Raw genomic sequence first — 20,793 nt, 5'->3', positions numbered from 1 at the left:
TGATGGTGATGATGATGATGATGATGATGGTGATGATGATGATGATGATGATGATGATGGTGATGATGATGATGATGATGATGATGGCTATATTTTATTGCACTACTACTTCTGCAATGATCGAAATGGACCTCTGAACAATAACCAAGACATGGCAACAAAAGCAACAAGGGAAAACGCCATCTGGTCATATCAACATTGAGATAATGACCACCTTGAGACTTCCACGAACAGATTGGGCTACTTCTAAGAATCTGAAAGGAACTCTTAAATATCATAAAAGAAATATTAGCTAATGCTTATTCTAGCTTTACCGGATTAGATATATATACCTGTACCTCACAAAATTCTAATGGAGCTGTGTTCTATCTTTGTCAGTCGATTGTTCTGTTCATCTACGGCCAGACGCCTTCATCCCGGAAGGGGTGATTACAAATGGATCACCTCTACAGAATGTCACTCCGTCCGTCACCAGTTGTCCTCACTCATATACTGTACTTTTGCACCTCATCCCACCCTTCACCTCGATCTCTCTATTATACTCAACAACTATGGAACAAGCGCACACACACACACACACACACACACACACACACACACACACACACACACACACACACACACTGTAGCCTTATCAGATTAAAAGATATCCAAGACACTTCGCGCGCTATCACTGAGGGTGGTGTTGAGGGTAGTTGGGATGGGCTGGGTGCAGGTAGGGAGGTGTGTGTGTCTGTGTGTGTGTGCGTGTGATAGAGCCCGCCACCCCTCCACAACATTCATCGAGCAGCAATGGACGGCATGAGGACGCCTGTCATGTTTCTAGTGGCTTTTTCCCTTCTGTTTGGCGGTTTCCCTGTGGATGCTGGACCCCCCAATGTTATCATCATGTTCATGGACGATGTGAGTCAATGATCTGTATGTTTGACGTAAGATATTTTTACTCATTTATCGACAAGAGCTTTAAATGTCAGGCTTAGGGTCAGTTCACATGGTGTCTTGTTTAGTATTTCGTTGGACTGCCTTATGCTGTCGTTGCGTTTATGGACGATGTGGTGCAATGTTCTTTGAGTTTGACTTTGATAATACTGCCCGTTTGTTCACCTGAGCTAAGATTTACCAGCAAACCTAGGATCAGTTCTCTTCCTTAACTGTTTAGTGTCCTGCTGGTGGATGCTGGGCCGCCTAATGTCATCATGTTCGGGAATATTTGTGTCTGGCATGATATTTTTACCTTTTGTCTTACAGAGACCGGATTCTCAGGGACGATCAGTTCCCACTCGCAAGTGATTTTTTTTCCCCCGAGGAAAACAAAAAGATGTAAAAAGACTAAACTTTCCTACCTCACCCTTCATGCAGCAGCAAGTTGCAGCTGAGACTGGAGGTTCAATAAATGCTTTCAGGGCCCACAGGACTGAGCTTGGGTTAACATTTCGCTTGCTATAATACAGCTGTGGTCCTAACAAACAACTAAGCAACCGCCCCAACACTAAGAACAAAAATTCACTGGAGGTTAGACAAAGAGACGGGAATTGACAAAGGGCAGCTGATGTGAGGTTGTGAGAAAGAGAGAACCTCAAAATGTTATATTACCCAGATTCAACCCCCCCCCCCAACACCCACTACGACGGATGAATCGATGTTACTGCTGAACCCACAAGACAGTACGGTTTTTCTCAGCTGATTTCAGCGTGAATATGACTCCTAAATACAACCATGGTAGCGAAAGTTTTGGGTTGGGTTCTAAGAGGGTTTGGAGATTCGTAACACATTTCCCTTAGCGATTCATTCCACACACTGCACCCCAATACTCTCTTGTATTTTACTGATGCAAACCATGTCGATATTACAACGACACTGATGGCCTACAAGAGTGTGCTCGAAGATGCAACATGCAAAACGAACAGCAAAGGAAGAGGAACTACGAAGCCACCTCAGATACAGCTTGTAGTGTGGATGAACCTAGTTAAACCCGGGTCTCTTCGCCAGCACCACCGCCCTCATATCTGAACAGGCCCTGCAAGAAGCATTTTACCTCATCCTTCAGGTTCACAGAAAACGGAGGATAACATGGCTGCGGCTACTGAGGCATTTGGTAAAGCCTCTGGGCTTGAATTCCTGGGGTTGTCGTCTAAATGGCATAGGAGGCTTCGTAGCACCTCTTCCTTCGCCACTTATTTTGCATATTACTTATGACTTACCTTTAGTACGCAATTGGATCAACGTAGGTCCATACTAAAGCGGTATAAACTGCATACAAGTGAGTACTAAGGTCTAAGAAGCAAAATATATCGCTACGGGAATATGCTACCAGACTTCCATGCCAACAAGTACGGGTCAGACTTTACATGTTCAATCCATGGATGCCTTTCCTGTTTCATCTTTGAGGTCGCTGTAAGATTTATATTCAGCTTAAGAAAGAGATCCCGAAAGTGAGAGATTACACATGGCCATCTTGGCCTCTTCTCTAAAACGTAACATCCCTAAACTGAACAAAACCGACTCAGCAGCAAGAATTAACCACAAAATACATCCAGGAACTAAAGAAGTTACTATACTGCTTCTATTTTGACTGGGCCTAAAACTACCATCTCTCCACCTTCAATGCTGAGTTGTAACAAGAGAGCAATACTAGAAAATAATGCTAGTTACGAAGAAGTGCTATGAAAAGGGCGCCGAGATGTCGTATTATTGGTTTCTGTCACTGAACTACGTGAAATAAGCCGTCAAAGCATGAAAATTTAGGCCAAGTTAGTGAAAAAATTATTATACTCTACCCATCCCTACACAGGCTTCAGCAACATTCTGCACCGAAGTGCCTGGTGTTCGCAAAAATTGATTAAAAAAAAAAATGGTCAGCAGATTAATAATGTAGGTTGACAGGGTCCTTAAATTTTCACCATAAATGACAACCATCGCTCCAGTTTTTGTCCTCGAAGTGAAAAAAAAAAAAATCTGAAAATAGCTACCGCGAAAAAAATCCCTTTCTGTTTCTTTTTTACTCTAGAAAATCCATACTAAAATGAAGCAGCCCATTAACTGCTAAGATTTCTCTTGTCTGTACAACACTGTCTAAGTTTTACGACCGCATTCCAAATGCCATTATAAGTTTCGTGGCATCTTTTTCTTGGCAATTTATTATCTCAGATCTATCTAGATATTCTCCGTTTTATTTGTATGTTTAAACTGTATACATATTTTGCTTCAGTACCTTGAACGAGAATACTAAGGTGAAACATGCAGAATAAGTCGCTTGCGAGGAGGAGTTACGAAATCCACTAAATGGATTTGTACTACTACTCTTAATCCAAATGAAGACCCGAAGGACATCCAAAGAAACAAGAGACGATCGAGGTCCTTGTTAAACAGTGACTAATAGTATGTCCCTCAGCTTAAGTCATACAGATCTGGTTTTAGCCTGAATGAAAACTGCCGAAGCGGGTCGATAACAAGGCAAGGACTAAACACGCACCTCATCAAAAGTGCCACATCACACACACTTCCTGGTTTGTCTCCTCACCGCGCTGCCGGGGGTACGACGCATCAGCTATACTCTCTCCACTTTAACTTGGCTTAAAATTACCGTCTCTCCATCTTTAACATCGAGCTGTTGCAAGAAATATACACTAGAATATGATCCTATATTCCTTTCACTTCAACTTGGCCTAAAACTCATCACTCCAGCTTGGCTGCTGCGTTGCAACATTTACATCAGAACATGATGCTAGTCACGAAGTAATGCTATGAAAAGGATGCAGGGTAGCAGCAATGTCTTATTCTGTCACTAAGCTACGTGAAGTACGCTGGGAGAGGACGTATAATTTGGGCCAGATTAAGATAAAAGAACCGCCGCACAGTAATGCCAATAAGTCCCATCGTCAAACGAATTCGTGCAGAGTCCACATGTAGTTTTTACAAGACGGGTTTCACGATATGCTGAATTTCGGCAAGAAATATTCATTTTTTTAATTGATGATGATGATGATGATGAGAAAGAGGAGGACTAGGATGACAGCTACACATCCAATCACTTATCCATCCATCCACTCATTTCAGTTTCATCCGTCCATCCTACCATCAGTTGCAGATCCATTCGTCCAGCCGTCCAATCCTTTCAGTTTTAGCCATCCATCCAACCTCATTTTCATATCCATCCGTCGGTCCATCCATTCATTCTCGGTCATTCCATACAGTAATCTATAACCTCACCTTCGCAACAGATGGGTGACATGGGGTGGAACGGGGAAGTCTAGAAGGGAGACCCCCCAAAGCAGTCAACTGACAGTGAAGTAAATTAAATAAATGAATTTTTAAAATGCACCACAGACGAAGGCCATTACATCAGTACCATAATCATCTACTTTGTTCGTGACCTTCTATAAATGAACCCATCAGAAAATGGGGATGCATCCACATTAATTTTCGTTTTCAGTTCGAGTACACAACCTTCGCCCTCTAATTTGGTGCTGGAGAAGGACGCTATCTGGACTGCCCTCTGCCTGGTTATGCAAACGCCCCTCATCCCCCTCCCCATCCCCTAGGAGGAGAATGGTGGACTGCAGGACAACTTCAGCCCGAAGTCCACTGAGTTCAAGTCCAAAGCAGCTTGGAACCAAAACAACTGGGTACATATCTCTAACCTCCCCTAACTTCCTCATTCCAAACAGATGGGATGGGGTGACCTAGGATGGAACGGGGAACCTAGCAGGGAGACACCCAACATAGACCGCCTGGCTGCAGAGGGCCTCACCATCCCCCACATATACAACGCTGCGCCCATATGCTCCCCTTGTGAGTTTAAAACAACCTGTGTATCATGTAGGATCTTACTATTTTTGCCTTCTCATCATATATACTCCCCTTGTAAGTTTAAAGCAATCTACGTATATTTCTGTATCTTCCCATTCTTGTTTTCTCTCCTGTACGCTCCCCTTGTAAGTTTAATCTGCATATGTTGTAGCATCTTCCTATCCTTGTTTTTTCCTCCCTGACATGCTCCCCTCTGTATTTTTCTTTGCTATTTATTTTACATATTGCACCAGTCTTTTGTATCCCAATTATATCGTTCTAATTCCGACATAGCTTGCATTAAGAGAAAAGAAAAAAAACATACAAGAGGATACTGAAGTGTAATGGGCTAAATAAATCGCCGAGGAAGAGGTGCTACTAAATATTCAAAGCCTCTCTCCTAACACTTCTTCACTTCTTCCTTACTAGCACGGGCCGCCCTCCTGACCGGCCGGCTGCCAATACGGAACGGCTTCTACTCCAACAACACCCACGGAATGAACGGTAAGTGGGGAGAAGAGAGTTAAGGGATCAAAGTCTTGTGCAGCTCAGGAGACTCTTAAGACATCCTCTTTAGCGACTTATATCCAGCATGCATGTTAGTGCTCAGACGAGAAAAGGTATCATCCCAAAGTCTGACGAAAACAGCTGAAAAAGCGAACCATCTGAAACATGTATTAGCAGAGATAGGCTTTTCAAGTTTTCATTGTACTTCGCCATTTCTAAATATTCTTCAGACAGAACTGGGGATATATTGTGTGTGTAGCTGTGTACACTGGACACAAGGAAAACGTCATCCTAATGTTGGGGTTACGACAATTACATGAAAACCAGACACCCCATCCTGCCGTCTCCATAATCATCTGGTTTAAAATTCATAAATTATACTGGACTCTTGCTGCGTATACTTTTGTTCGTTTGTGCATAATAGAGTCACTGAAACTTCTCAGTCGAACTATAATGAAAAATAATACCAAACGAAATGATTCGCTACCATACTTTGCTGCTGTGGAGACTTTTTGAGCACACACACACACACACACACACACACACAAACTCTTGGGCCTGTGTTAATACATCAAGGCTCTAGTGACCCTGTCATCCTTGTTTTCTGCCCGCCCTCAGCCTACACACCACAGGAGATAATGGGTGGCATATCTGACGATGAGATTCTACTGCCGGAGCTACTGGCCTCACGGAACTACACCTCTGGGCTCATTGGGAAATGGTGAGTGGATGTGACGTAGACGGAGAGGAAGAGGTAAAGGGAGATGAGGAAACTTTTTGTTTTTATGTATATAACCGGAGCACTGTTAGACAAAAATAAAGCAAAAAGTAAATAATATTCCAGGAAGTGTAAAACTCATATGAGTGAGATGTGCATACGATGGGTGTGTGAGAGTATCTGACCCTGACTACCTATCAGGCATGTCAGCCATCCCGTCACGTGTATGTGAAAGCTTTCTGCACGCATGCGTGTGCGTTTGTTTTATGCTCAAGTGTGTGTGTTTTATGTAAGCGTCTGTTAGCATGAGTGTGTGTGCGTTTTTTAGGTGCGTGTGTGTGTACCTCGCCCTTTGTTTTGTGTGCGTGTTGTATGTGTTGCCTATGATTGTGTGTTTACCAACGTACCTGTGCCTTCCCCTACACATCCTATCTGCCCCTCCCTCCCACTTCAGGCACCTCGGTCACCAGCCCCAGTTCCTGCCCCTCAAACACGGGTTTCATTCTTGGTTCGGCTCCCCAAATTGCCACTTCGGTCCATACGCAGGCATTAATAGGCCAAATATACCAGTCTACAGGGATGATCATATGGTTGGAAGGTAAGTCATGAAGAAGACATAATACAGAGCGATTACTAAGCATGGAAATGACCAAACACTACAAAACACGAAAGACAACAGGCTGAAAAGGAGGCAAGAGAGAAAAAGGTGACAAAAGACAAGAAAGAGGAATACTTAAATGACGTAAAACAAAAATCAGAACACACACACACACACACACACACACACACACACACACACAAATAAAAAATAAAACAAAGTATCAATGAGAGAGACAATGAAGAACAAGTAATATATCTGGCCGCCCCTGTGGGTGCGGTAAGGAGCTAAAATCGATCACTCTATCAATCTCCCCACCGTTTCCCTTCTTCCAGATATTTCCAGGAGTTTCCAATAGACAAAGCTGCTGGGTTATCGAACATGACCCAGCTGTACATAGAGGAAGCAGTCAATTTCATCCACAGGGAGGCGTCCAAGGGGCCATTCTTCCTCCTGTGGGCACCTGACTCCATCCACGCACCCACCTACTCATCACACCTATTTCGGGGCACCAGCAGGAGAGGTGAGTAATCGACCATAAATACGTTTTTCTCCTTTTCTGCTCCTGAACTACGTGAAATAAGCTACAAGAGGATAAAAATCTGGGCCAAATTTAGGCAAAAGATTTAATTTCTCCAGGCAGCTTCGGTGACGCGGTAAGAGAGACTGACGCAGGGGTGGCGGCCATAGTAGAGGCACTGAAGGCCGAGGGAGTGGAGAATAATACACTCGTGGTCTTTTCGTCCGATAATGGAGCAGCTCTGGTCAGCAAGCAGGAAGGTGTGTGTGTGTGTGTGTGTGTGTGTGTGTGTGTGTGTGTATTTCAGTCTGTCTATCTGCCTCTGTGTTTTTTATCAGTTTGTCAGTCACCCTTTCCCCCCTCCCTTCTCTCTGACAGCAAACAACCACTCCCACACCATCACTATACCGCATCGCAATCTCCATCTCCCCCAGGTGGCAGCAACGGGCCCTTCTTATGTGGGAAGCAGACCACCTTTGAGGGCGGTATGAGGGCTCCTGGTATATTTTGGTGGCCTAGTGTTATAACTCCTGGCTCAGTGTCATACCAGGTGAGTTTTGAGTGTAATATCGCGTGGGTTTGAGTGTAATATTAGGTGAGTAATACCAGGTGAATGTGCGTCCTACTGTACGAATCTCAGTGTAATACCAGGTGAAAGTTCTGCAGTTTGAGTCAGTGTAATACCAGGAGAGTAAGTGTAATAAGAGGTGAGCCTGAGTGATACCAGGTAGGTGAATATAATATCAGGTGATTAATACCAAGCGGGTCTGAATATACTACCTGGTGTCTAATACTCGATGAGTGAGAAATATCAGGTGAGACTGAATATAATACCAGGTGTCTAGTACCATATGATTCTGAGTAAAACAAGGTGAGTTTAACACCCGGTGCGAGTAACACCAGGTGAGTCTCTTACCAGGTGATTCTGATTGTAATACCTGGTGAGTTTAATACCGGGTGAGTGTAATACCAGTTAAGAAAGTATTCTATAATACGAGTGTGAGTGTTCTACCTAGTGAGAGGGTGTAATGCTCCTAGTGAGTGGGTGTAATTCTCGTATATCATAAGCCAACGAACTCAGCGACTATAATTCTACAAAATTAGTGAAAAGTTCGCGTTTTTGCTTCCATTTACTCTATGCTTGCAAACTATTGATGCTGTGTAGTATAATCGATCCATCCATCCATCATCCAATCCCAACTTTTCCCATATAAATAGTTGCGTAGGGTCCCTGGACTAGGCTACTTAGTTCCGATAAAGGTAAAGGTGACAAGCCTAACCCGACCCAGAGTGGCATTATGTGACCAATAAACCCCAACCATCCCTCAGATGCAAACCCTTACAGACCCCACCAACTAGGAGCACCTTAACCTACTAGACCACCAGGCATCATTTGGGTACATGATTACCACTCAGCGTAATATATATATATATATATATATATATATATATATATATATATATATATATATATATATATATATATATATATATATATATATATATAAAGAAAAGGTGTAAGAAAGCGTCCTAAACCAGCAGGTACTCGATCAGCAAAATGCTCCTCTATGTGAGATTTCAATACATTGTGTCTTATCCCAACACAGGTGTGGACGCATATGGACCTCTTCTCCACCGTAGCACAACTGGCGGGGGCGGATCTCCCTCGGGATCGAACCCTGGATGGCCTACCCCTCGCCAACTCCCTCCTCCACCCTTCACTCCAGATCCTTAGGTGGGGATGCGATTCTTCCTGATATTTTGATACTGATGATGATGATGATGATGATGATGATGATGATGCAGACGATGGTAATGATGAAAATTATGATATTGGTGGTGATGAGTGGTAAAGATACTGATGACGACGACGCAAACGAACAAAAAATCATGACCATCTACCGACTAAAGAACAAACTATTGTAAATGAGCAATTTTCTATAAACCACCCAAAAACCTGTAATTTTGTACGGATATACTATTAAAGAAACTCTAATTTTCTATGGACGAAGAATCAAAAACCACCTTTAATTTTCTCCGGACTAACTATAAAAAATCGTCATTTATCTCTCTTCTCAAGGCCCGTATTCCTGTACCGTGGAGACAGACTGATGGCCGTGAGACAAGGCTCCTATAAAATGCATCTCTGGACCTTCTCTACTCCTACAGCAGAACTGGAAACGGTAATACATCACTTTCTCTCTGTCTACCTTTCTGAGTGTTGATTTGCGTCGATCTGTGTCTGTCTATGTACATGTTTACTTCTGAATCCCCTCTTTCCTTACTGAAGATCTGGGAAACATTATGTATTTGTCTGTCCCCTTTTCTCTCTCCGTGTCTGTGCTGGTTTGCGTCTGTGTACTGTATATACGTCTGCACACACACACACACACACACACACACACACACACACACACACACACACACACACACACACACACACAAATATAACACCCGCTTCCCATCCCAAGCGGGCGTGCAATAATAATGACAAATACGATGACGATAGTGACGATGACAATACCGATAACGGCGATGATTACGATGATGATGACAAGACGGTGATAAAGATGACAAAGATGAGAGTGACAGCAGTGACGATGAAAATAAACACTATGACACCCACATTCCCCAGGGCATCAACTACTGCCCCGGCCAAGAGGTGCACAACGTCACCACGCCCACGCCCACAAACCACACCGCCCAGCCAATCCTCTTCAACGTGGAGGTGGACCCGGGGGAGAAATATCCTCTCTCTCCATCTTCCTCTGAGTATAAGAAGCAAGTAGCACAGGTGGGTATAGTCGGTTTGTTTTCATCTGTGGGAACTGGACAACTCTCACGGCAATAATACTAAGTAGTCGTTACACAGACTTCAGTGAGTCTGAGGTAGGGGTGAATATTCTTGGCTAAAACTGTCAACCTTCCTTTCTGACTACCCTTGGCCATCACCCGCTAAAAAGGGCTTGGGTTAGAGATTTGTCAGGGTTCACAAGGTACTGAACAAGTCAAAATAATACCAACCACAAACTGGTAAATATCATTATTAAAAAATAAAAAATAATCACAAAATACAGAAAAAACTAGTCTTCAAGAAAGAAGTAAAAGGCAGAGTGAAGAATTTTGAGAAAGCTATTGGTGAAGGAAAGCGGTGATTTAATTGAAGGTCACCCGCATGACAGCATGCACCGAGTGAGAAGCCATGCAGGAAGGATTTACTTTAGAATAATGCATAATACTCGCTTTTTTCTTGTGTGTGTGTGTGTGTGTGTGTGTGTGTGTGTGTGTGTGTGTGTGTGCGCGCGTGTGTGTGTGTGAGTGTGCGTGTGTGTGTGTGTGTGTGTGTGTGTGTGTGTGTGTGTGTGTGTGTGTGTGTGTGTGTGTGTGTGTGTGCGCGCGTGTGTGTGTGTGCGTGTGCGTGTGTGTGTGTGTGTGTGTGTGTGTGTGTGTGTGTGTGTGTGTGTGTGTGTGTGTGTGTGTGTGTGTGTGTGTGTGTGTTTTGGCTGCAACAGACATAAATTCGCCCATTCCCCAACTAAAACACACTCCCGTCTTACCACACTCCCACGCACCACTACCAAATACACCTGCCCTTACAACAACACCTGGTTCATGTCCCCCACTGTTTGTCTGTCTGTCTGCCTTTCATCCAAACCCCTACCCATATCCACAAAAACATTTACACCCATATAAACACACCCACACCCATACCCATACACAAAAACATTTACACACATATAAACACACCCACACACACACACAGACACACACCCAAATCATACTCACACCCACTAAATTCGCCCACATACGACCAACCAACACAATCCCAGCCAATCATGTCCTCCTCAGCTCTTCCTCCCTCTCATCTTTTTCACCCCCCCCCCCTACACAGCCAACACACCACACTCAATCATGCCCCAGTCCCCCCCCTCCCCTGACACAACACATCCCCCCCACCTATGCCCTCTCCCCACTCAATCATGCCCCAGTCCCCCCCCTCCCCTGACACAACACATCCCCCCCACTTATGCCCTCTCCTCAACATTTCTCATTCTTCCACACACAACCAACACAACCCCACCCTGCTATTCCTACGACCCTCCCACTCTTTCACACCATTCCCATTTCCCCACACTCTCATGTCTATCCCCCACTCCACTCCCTCTCACACCTGTTCTTTTCCCCTTCAGCTGCAACAGGTGGTGGAGGAACACCTGGCCTCTCTTACCCCAGGTGAACCCGTGCTCAACTGGTGTGACTCCGCTGTAATGGTGAGTTGAATAGGCTTCATAAAAACTGGAATTTCTTCACCATCATTATTAACCCCTACACTCCGGTGACGTTTCTTTTTATTTCAATTTTGCTGCCTTCAAACGCTTTTATTCAGCCTAGATGAAGGTTTCGAAATAGTATATAGCATTAACCAACGTTTTCCACAAGAACCGCCATTTCTCAGCTGAATAAAATTACCTAGAGAAGGCAAACAAACTAAAAATAATACATCGGATTCAAGGGGTTAAAGGCATAATCAGTGTCAGAGAAATCCTTCTTGCACTTCGTTTTTGCTGACTACGAACGATTTGGTGCTGGAGAAGAAAGCTTTCACGTAGTGTCAGTGAAAAGAATATATCAGGGCTGCTCCTTAGTCCAATAAAACAAATGACCGAGTCACTTCCTATACCCCCAAAAGGAGGTAAGATGCAGAAGGGCAACTTCAGCCCTTTAAGCCTGCAGCCCACTGCGTTCATGGGTCGATGGCTCCTGGGGTCACAACAACTACAGCAACACCAACGAACAAATTTCTTAAACCCAGGACAACACACCACAAACCAAAGCTTAATTTTATGCGGTTTAGAATGTTTAAATCGGCGCCATCTGTTACTTGTGATTGACTGAAGACTTTGTTGTTATTCTTTTTTTCTTTTGGAGGGGGGAGGATGAGAACAGTCAGTCTTATGATTATTCCTTTACATGTATTTCCTTAGTTCTACTTTGTCTTTAAGCAACAACTCAAGGCTAAGACCCTTCAAAATTCGCCCTTTCCAAAGAAAACAGAAAGCCGAAAACGTCAAATTGAAGACCAATTTTTTTCGAAATTCCCTGACACACTGCGTTTAAAACAGTGGAGGTCATAGGCAGTGGGAAAGACAGAATGAGGATGACAGTTCCAAGTTGACCTGATGCATACATGAAAGACAGAGTACATGTTACTCATCTTATTTGACGTAGTGGGAATATGGTGGTGGTGGTGGTGGTGGTGGTGGTGGTGATGATGATGATATTCTTTCCAGTGTTTTACTGATTTCATCTACATTTTAATAATGCCTAATCATCGAAAAATTGGTCTGCATTAATGTTAAGCGTTCTTCCACTGCATCTAGATCAGCGCAACCAATTACGTACATTACATAAAAGACAACTGTATTTGGCTGTGCAGAGCTAGATTATTATTTGTACTTAACCACTTCTTACCAAATACAGTCTTCAATTAACAGTTTTTATTATTTTCTTACTTTTTTTTTGTTTATCTACACAGCCAGGTTTATTATTTGACTCTTTTCTGCCATCACGGTCATTTTTGTTGTTGATTTTTTTAACCTTCATTTACTATCCACATAGTTCTCTCTCTCTCTCTCTCTCTCTCTCTCTCTCTCTCTCTCTCTCTCTCTCTCTCTCTCGGCCATGATCTCTAACTCCAATTTCTCACCCCCCCCCCCAACAGAACTGGGCACCCCCTGGATGTGAAGCCCTGAACGACTGCCTCACCCCGCCAAAATCCAACCCCTACCTCTGCGTTTGGCCTCACTAGTTTAACATGCAAAACAGATCAGCCTGCAAGAGATTAAAGAAAGCAAGATTATAAAAAGCCGCTTAATTCCTTCCATCCTATGACTTTTTTTTTTTTTAAATACTTGCTACAATCTTATTTTACTCAACCTGGGACTTTGGACTTGAAGAGTTAAGGAAGGCTACACCTAAATCTCCTGGTTCAAAAAATCCCCTCAAAGCTGAAATAAATCGTCTGAAGTAACAATAAAAAACACGTCATCGAATTGAAGGGAATACGGTGGGAACATGGCCCACTGGTTTTAACACAGTATAGGATCCCTCGGGTGACGCTGTATGGAATTAAATACTAAGAGTTTATTTCATACGTAATGTTCTCTTGAAACAGGAACGCCAGGTAAGTAATACTTGGTCCATTTAAATTACTATCAACTTTGGAAAGAAAGCAGAGTGCGAAAAACAAACTATTGAACAAACAAAACAGAGCGAAGAAAGTACATCCACCCACCCACCTACCCAAACACACACACACTATCACATACTAGAGCAAAGACACACACACTATCACATACTAGAGCAAAGACAACGATAAAATGAAAGGTGGTGGAACATGGTGGAGCGTGGTAGAGCAATGTGGAGCATTTGGGAGCAATATGGAGCGTGATGGAGTGTGTGGAACGTGGTGGAGGGTCGTGGAACAATATGGAGAGGGACACAGGCAGGAATTTGTATGGAGAGGATGGAAAACAAGGAGGCGTGGAGAAGTAAGAATCAAGGGGAAGAGACAGGAATTGTTGGAGGGGGTTGGATGAGGTAGAAAGGTAGTGGATATGCTGAATGGTGGAGAAATGGCGGAGAGTGGGAGCGAGAGAGGGGGACAAAGGCAGGGACATGAGAGCAGCTTTAGTCCCGTCATCAAGACCCCACTTCACTAGATCTGTCGGGCTCCGTGGCCGAGTGCAAACAGTAGCCAGGGAAACTATGGCAACGTGTGGGTAGAAGGGTCGGATATGGCAACGTGTGGGTAGAATGGTTGGATATGGCACCGTGTGGGTAGAATGGTTGGAAATGGCAACGTGTGGGTAGAATGGTCGGATATGGCAACGTGTGGGTAGAATGGTCGGATATGGCAACGTGTGGGCAGAATGGTCGGATATGGCAACGTGTGGGTAGAATGGTCGGATATGGCACCGTGTGGGTCGGATGGTCGGATATGGCACCGTGTGGGTCGGATGGTCGGATATGGCACCGTTTGGGTCGGATGGTCGGATATGGTAAGGTGTGGGTCGGATGGTCGGATATGGCACCGTGTGGGTCGGATGGTCGGATATGGCAACGTGTGGGTAGAATGGTCGGATATGGCAACGTGTGGGTAGAATGGTCGGAATGGCACCGTGTGGGTCGGATGGTCGGATATGGCACCGTGTACGTCGGATGGTCGGATATGGCAACGTGTGAGGTGGATGGTTGGTGAGGTTCAGGGGTACAGTACTATGGCAACGAGGTAGTCGGACAGTTAGATATGACAAAATGTAAGTCTGGCGGTAGGACCGGTACAGGGGTGCTATGGCAAAGGGTGAGCCGGATGATCTCCACTAAGCTGAATAGAATTGTCTGGAGATAGCAAAATTAAATTATGGTCACCGAACTGAAGGAATAAACTTAGTGATATTAAAGCAGTTCAGAGAATGCTAGGCTGTATAATGGAAATAACTCTTTGATTTCGCTGTGTGGAGTGTACCTAATAAATCCATAATTCATAAACGCATTAATTATCAATTTTCACCTTGACATTTCAGTCCGGAGAAGAGAATCTGTCTTAACTACACGTGATTTCCTTCGTCTGTGTCTGCCTGTCCATCAACCGTCCTCCCCCCCTTTTCTCTCACTCCCAATCCGTCAGCCTTCAATAGGCGGTCAGCTTTACCAAACACGCTCAAGCTGTGTTTATGCTCTACCCTCATTCATAGAAGAGAGAGGTGACAGTAAAAATCGTCGTCGTCGTCATTCACACATTTATATGAGGTCGGAAGGCTTAAAAGGTGGACAGTACAGCACAAAATATGAAGAACGTAATAGAATCGTATGGTTGATTAGAATACTTATAGATGGGAAGTTGGATGGTTGATGTTCTAAGAATGTAGTGTTATTTGGACACCAGTAAGCACTTACATATATGTAAAAGAAACGTCATACAGGGCTCCAGACAAAAGAAATTCGTATCTTGCGGGCGTGCACTTTAGGAGACAGGAGGAGAGTGAAGAGATTAGAAGAGAGGGGAGGCTGGGGGGTATATGGGCTGTGAGGAATGGCGAGGGCTGCTTGGGAATCGCTGATGATTAGGCCTGGCAGGTTTTGAGTAAGAAGGTTGTCAAGGACAGAGATAAAACCAAACAGTTCACACATGGTACTGTTGGTCCAGTTGGGGAAACGGTGGGAGGTGGAAAGGATGGGTGGGAGGTGGAAAGGATGGGTGGGAGGTCGATAGGATGGGAGAAGCCGAATGATAAGTAATGCAAGCAACCTCCGTCCAGCAATTTGCGAGGACAGAACCGTCAATATACACGTGAGTAGGAGGGACTGGGTAAACATGGGCAAGTGTGGCTAGAGTTTCAAGGAGAGAAACCTGAGCAAGAAGATATGGACGGTCAGCAGCAGGTACCAGAAGGTGTATATAGGAAAAGCAGGGATCTCCCCTGTCCTTAAATGAAGCACATGGTCAGCAGGGATGGGTAGCACAAGATCAGCCTGAACACTGGCAAGATGGGGGACTTGTAAATTTCATATTCTTTATACAGTAGTCAGAATCTTGATTTACCATTCAGCACAGGCCCTAACACTCTGGGGAACATGTCATTGAGGGTCAAGCAGGAATGTGTACAATGACTGGTGAGAGTTTAAAAGTTATCGCACTGGTTTCAACTACGAATACAGTAAGGACACAAGGTCCAACACGAGGAAAATTCAGATATTAGTGAACAAATACGAGTACACCCAAAAGAAAATTAGTAAGTTACCCAACCCAAGTCGAACATAGAACACGATTCTGACTGTGTGAGAAAACGATGTAAACGACAGGGGTAACGATAATTTGACACAACTAAATTCGTGGTAATATAGATGTCCTGACATAGTAAATATACTTATAAAACTTAATGAACTTAATCTTGATGAAAACCTGTAGATCATAAACAATATGGGGATAGAAGTGGAGTAAGACGTAAGATGAGTCAGTCTCTCTCTCTCTCTCTCTCTCTCTCTCTCTCTCTCTCTCTCTCTCTCTCTCTCCAGACTCTATAGGCAATCAAATATCTTCGAAACTAAACAAGACAACAAGAGAATATAAGCAGCCGACACAGAACAAGAAAACACTAATTATCTGCCAAGGTCATCAACCAGAAGTTACTGATCTTTTTACAAGTTACGGAGAGAGAGAGAGAGAGAGAGAGAGAGAGAGAGAGAGAGAGAGAGAGAGGAATTTAGGGGAGGGTCGTGTGTCGTGGGGAGAAGGGTCGTTACTGAGTAAGGAGAAAAACGCCTGGAGGTCCTTTTGTTGAGACCAGCTCTCACACGATGCGGAAACTCTCCCCCTCCCTCCTCTCTCTCTCTCTTTCTCTCTCTCTCTCCGCTGTTGTTCACGATGTGGTAAGTAATTTTGGCAACAGGCAAGGCGAAGAAAACCTAATATCAGGTTTCAACGTCTCTCTCTCTCTCTCTCTCTCTCTCTAACACACACACACACACACACACACACACACACACACACACACACACAGTCCATGTCCTCCCCCCCCACCCCGAGTGCTCCATGCTTTCCTCACTACGCGTCACATTTCCTTCCCTCCATCCTCTTCAAAACCATCATTACCACATCCGCCGCTCATCACACCACCACACTTCACCCACCACATTCACCACCATGCCACATTTACCTCATCCCCTACACTCTTCACCTACGAGTCTTTCATCCTAACCAATTCCATTTCTCACCACACGCACCATCCCTTTCCTGCCACCACACCACACCACCACATTTACACCTCCTACAAAACCCTTCCTACCACACCACACCACACATCATCACGCCACACCACACCACAACCAGACCACATCCATACCTACAAAATTCTTCCAACCACTCTACTACTCACATCACACTACCACCACAAACAGTGCTACATTTCCTACACAGCCCTTCCTATCACGCCACACACTGTCAGCCACATCTCAACCACACCACCACCATCACAAAATATCCACACCTACAAAATCCTTCCCATCATACCCATCACACCACAACCACACCTTTCCAATCACACCTTATTTCAACCACACCCACACTTATCTCCTCAACCACACCACCACCACAAAATACCCACACCTGCAAATCTCTTTCTATCATACCCATCACACCACAACTACACCTTATTTCAACCACACCCACACTTCCCCATAATCCTCCCGCCACCACACCTGTCGCTCGGCTCAACCATTCTCCTCCTGTCGTCCGCTCTGCCTTAAGTCGGGTCCCTTAATCAAGTGTATACAACGTCAGCACACATAATTAGCTGGCGCGCGCTGGAGGGGGAGAGGCCACGGAGGGGAATGGGAGTGGGAGAGACACGAATGGGAAAGGGAGGGGGAGGGGGAGAGACCTGGACGAGGGAGAGAAGGGGAAGACATGGAGTAGGGAGGGTAGGGGAAGAAACATAGACGAGGGAGGGAGGGGACGAGATATGGGGGAGGGAAGGGGGTGAGACATAGACGAGGGAGGGAGGGGGCGAGACATGGGCGAGAGAGGCAGGGGGAGAGACATGGACGAAGGAGGGAGGGGGTGAGACATGGACAAGGGAGGGAGGGGGCGAGACATGGACGAGGGGGGGAGGGGGCGAGACATGGACGAGGGGGTGAGGGGGTAAGACATGGGCGAGACGGGAAGGGGGAGAAACAAGGACGAGGGAGGGGGAAAAACATGGACCGAGCGTGAAAATTTAATCAGAACTTTTTTTCCCAATCGGCCAATTGACAATAAACTTCTAAAATTACATTCTAATACACTTGGTAATGAGTTGGCCGTAGGAAAACTTGGAAGCGGCGCCCCGGGAAGCAACGGACGAGGCGCTTATAAGAAGTTAGTGTTTCCATGGAGAGAGGGGGAAAATATTATGCTGGGTGGGACTTCTGTTGCTCCGCCTGAGGGTCAGAATTAGGCGGGAGAAGTCGAAAAAGTATACAAAAACAAACAAACAAACAAACAAACAAACAAGGAAATGATTAAAATGGAGAGTACAAAGCAACAGAGCACAAAACGCTAGCAAGGAAAGCACGGAACAACAGACCAAAATATTCGTATAGTACAAGGGAAGGAACTCAGCAACAGAGCAGGAATGAGCACAAAAACACGAACACTGCATGCGCATAAAAGTGCAATGGAAGAACATGGCAACAGAGCACAAACCAGTACAAGGGAAAGAACAAATCAACACAGCACATCTATGAAACACAAAAGAATATTAACGAACCATGTGCTGAAATAAGCTGGTAAGAAAAAGGTATTTGGGGACATCCATAGTCCACATTACGACCCTAAACGTATATAAGAACAGCGAAGTAAAAAAAGCCTCCCCCACCCACAAATCCTTCTCACCTTCACAATAAACAGAAAAATTACAATATAGAAAGAATGGGGAAGGAATTTAACACTTTATCAGAAAAAAAAAATGGAAATATATAAGACGAAAGGAAAACATACTAAAAGACGAAAAAGGGTTGTACTGAAACTGGTATGATATTTTCCATTTTCTATATTCTGTGCACATCGCTACCTAACCACCTCACCAATTATTCACCAGGTAAGGGGAGAGAGGGGAAGACGGAGGGAGGAGGGGAGAGAAGAGAAATGAAGGGCGGCGGGGAGAGAAGAGGGGTATAAAGCAATAATAAATGATCGCAGGGAAAAGAAGGGAAAGGATAAAAGAGAATTATGTAAAAAAAAAGAGGGGGAGGGGAGGGAAATGGGGAGGAAGAGAAAGGAGTACGAGAAAGGTGAGAAGAAGGGTCAGTGGAGGGAATGGGAGAGAAGAGTGAAGGGAGAGAAGAGATGGGAGGTAAGAATAAAGGAGGGGAGGGAAAGGGGAGATGGAATGTGAGAGAGAGAGAGAGAGAGAGAGAGAGAGAGAGAGAGAGATTTGTGTGTGTGTGTGAGTAACAAGACGGAGCTTCTATGAACGAGTTAACCTGATTATACTCCTCTACCTCCCTCGTTCATAAGGCCTTCAGTTGATCCAGCTCATTAGTAAATCTCTCTCTCTCTCTCTCTCTCTCTCTCTCTCTCTCTCACACACACACACACACACACACACACACACACACACACACACACACACACACACACACACACGTAGCCCTACACTAGATCCAAGTATGATACAAAAGCGGCATCCTAGGGTAGCTCCACATTACGCCTCAAGCCTCTTATGATTTACAGGGCAATACGTGCTTAGAGATTCGACCAGCGGAACTAATCGGCAACTTAGTAGGGTGAGTGGTGGCTGGTGGTTTGCTTGTGTGTGTGTGTGTGTGTGTGTGTGTGTGTGTGTGTGTGTGTGTGTGTGTGTGTGCCCTTGGATGTAGGAGTGGGTAGGTGTTTTTTTCGAGTGTGGGTGTATTTTTTTCAAGAACGTGAGTGGGGGTGGGTGTCGTTCTTTTATATCGGGAATATGGGAGTGTGAGTGAGTGTGTGTGCTTTCTTTCGAATGTAGGAGTGGGAGTGCTTCAAGGAAATCCTAAGTATTTATATAGTCAATCTCTGCGGGGGAGGGGGAAAAGCCTGGTAAATACAGAAAAATATGTGTATCCGTTTTCTGAGGGAGTGTGTGGGAGTAGGAGTATGTGAGTGAGGGCCTTTTGGTGGGACGTCTGGTATTTCTGGGTTCGCTACCGTTTATATATTTCTGTAAGAAAAGGATGATAAATTGATAGAGAGAGCGTGATCCCCACTTTACTAACTCTGAGAGGCGTGGATGTGGATGTGAGAGTGAATGTACCATCAGACAGCTTCTCTGGACCTTATGGGCATCGGTGCTGTCTGTGTTGGTAGGGCGTGAGAAGAAATGGTAGACCAAAAGAAAATGTTAGTACATATACGTGTTTTTGAGAGAGAGAGAGAGAGAGAGAGAGAGAGAGAGAGAGAGAGAGAGAGAGAGAGAGAGAGAGAGAGAGAGAGAGAGAGAGAGAGAGAGAGAGAGAGAGAGAGAGAGAGAGAGAGAGAGAGAAACTGATTCCTGAAAATACTGAGGATATCAATCTTATCCATGCCTCTGGGGGACTGACAGAGGAAATGTTAAATATGGGGAATATACTGTATATATGTAAATTCTGACGTGAGAGTGAGATTGGGGGAGGACTGACAGAAGCAGTGGGAGTGGTTCCTGGAAATGGTGAGATTGATACTTCCTACATATCGAAGGACTGGTAAACAGAGAAGAAATATATCTGTGTGTGGGTTTTATGTCCTCTCTCTCTCTCTCTCTCTCTCACACACACACACACACACACACACACACACACACACACACACACACACACACACACACACACACACACACACACTGTTTGGCAGTCTTCTTCCTTAAGCTCTTTAATTGGAAATATGTCCCTCTTAACAATATAGGCTATATGAAGAGCCATGAAAAGATCGTAAAATTTATGTGACCAGTGTATCCAATTCTCTGTCTGTCTGTCTGTCTGTCTGTCTGGTCTCTGTCTCTGTCTCTCTCTCTCTAACGAATGGCGGCGTATCGAATCCACTTTGTAATCCCGCACGAGTAAGGCGTTTTCGGCGACTCCGTCACTTCGGGGTCTTGCAAGAGGGAA

General features: G+C 44.7%; 1 protein-coding gene across 1 annotated transcript; it reads left to right on the top strand.

Annotated features, from left to right (window-relative positions):
- Positions 1 to 873: 873 nt before the first annotated feature.
- On the top strand, positions 874 to 12,940 carry LOC145407695 (N-acetylgalactosamine-6-sulfatase-like). Its single transcript, XM_080278561.1, has 14 exons — positions 874 to 903; positions 4,668 to 4,791; positions 5,218 to 5,292; positions 5,914 to 6,016; positions 6,468 to 6,611; positions 6,947 to 7,134; positions 7,251 to 7,391; positions 7,566 to 7,681; positions 8,739 to 8,866; positions 9,212 to 9,314; positions 9,767 to 9,925; positions 9,970 to 10,020; positions 11,322 to 11,402; positions 12,854 to 12,940. The coding sequence occupies exons 1-14, from the start codon at positions 889 to 891 to the stop codon at positions 12,938 to 12,940; spliced, it is 1,515 nt and encodes a 504-aa protein (XP_080134687.1). The 5' UTR covers positions 874 to 888.
- Positions 12,941 to 20,793: the final 7,853 nt, after the last annotated feature.

Source organism: Coenobita brevimanus, chromosome 74 (genome assembly GCF_032717465.1).
Source record: "Coenobita brevimanus isolate Jiangsu-jjx chromosome 74, ASM3271746v2, whole genome shotgun sequence".
Classification (NCBI taxonomy): domain Eukaryota; kingdom Metazoa; phylum Arthropoda; class Malacostraca; order Decapoda; family Coenobitidae; genus Coenobita; species Coenobita brevimanus.
Note: the sequence above shows the minus strand (reverse complement) of the source record. Positions and strands in the feature narration are given on the sequence as shown.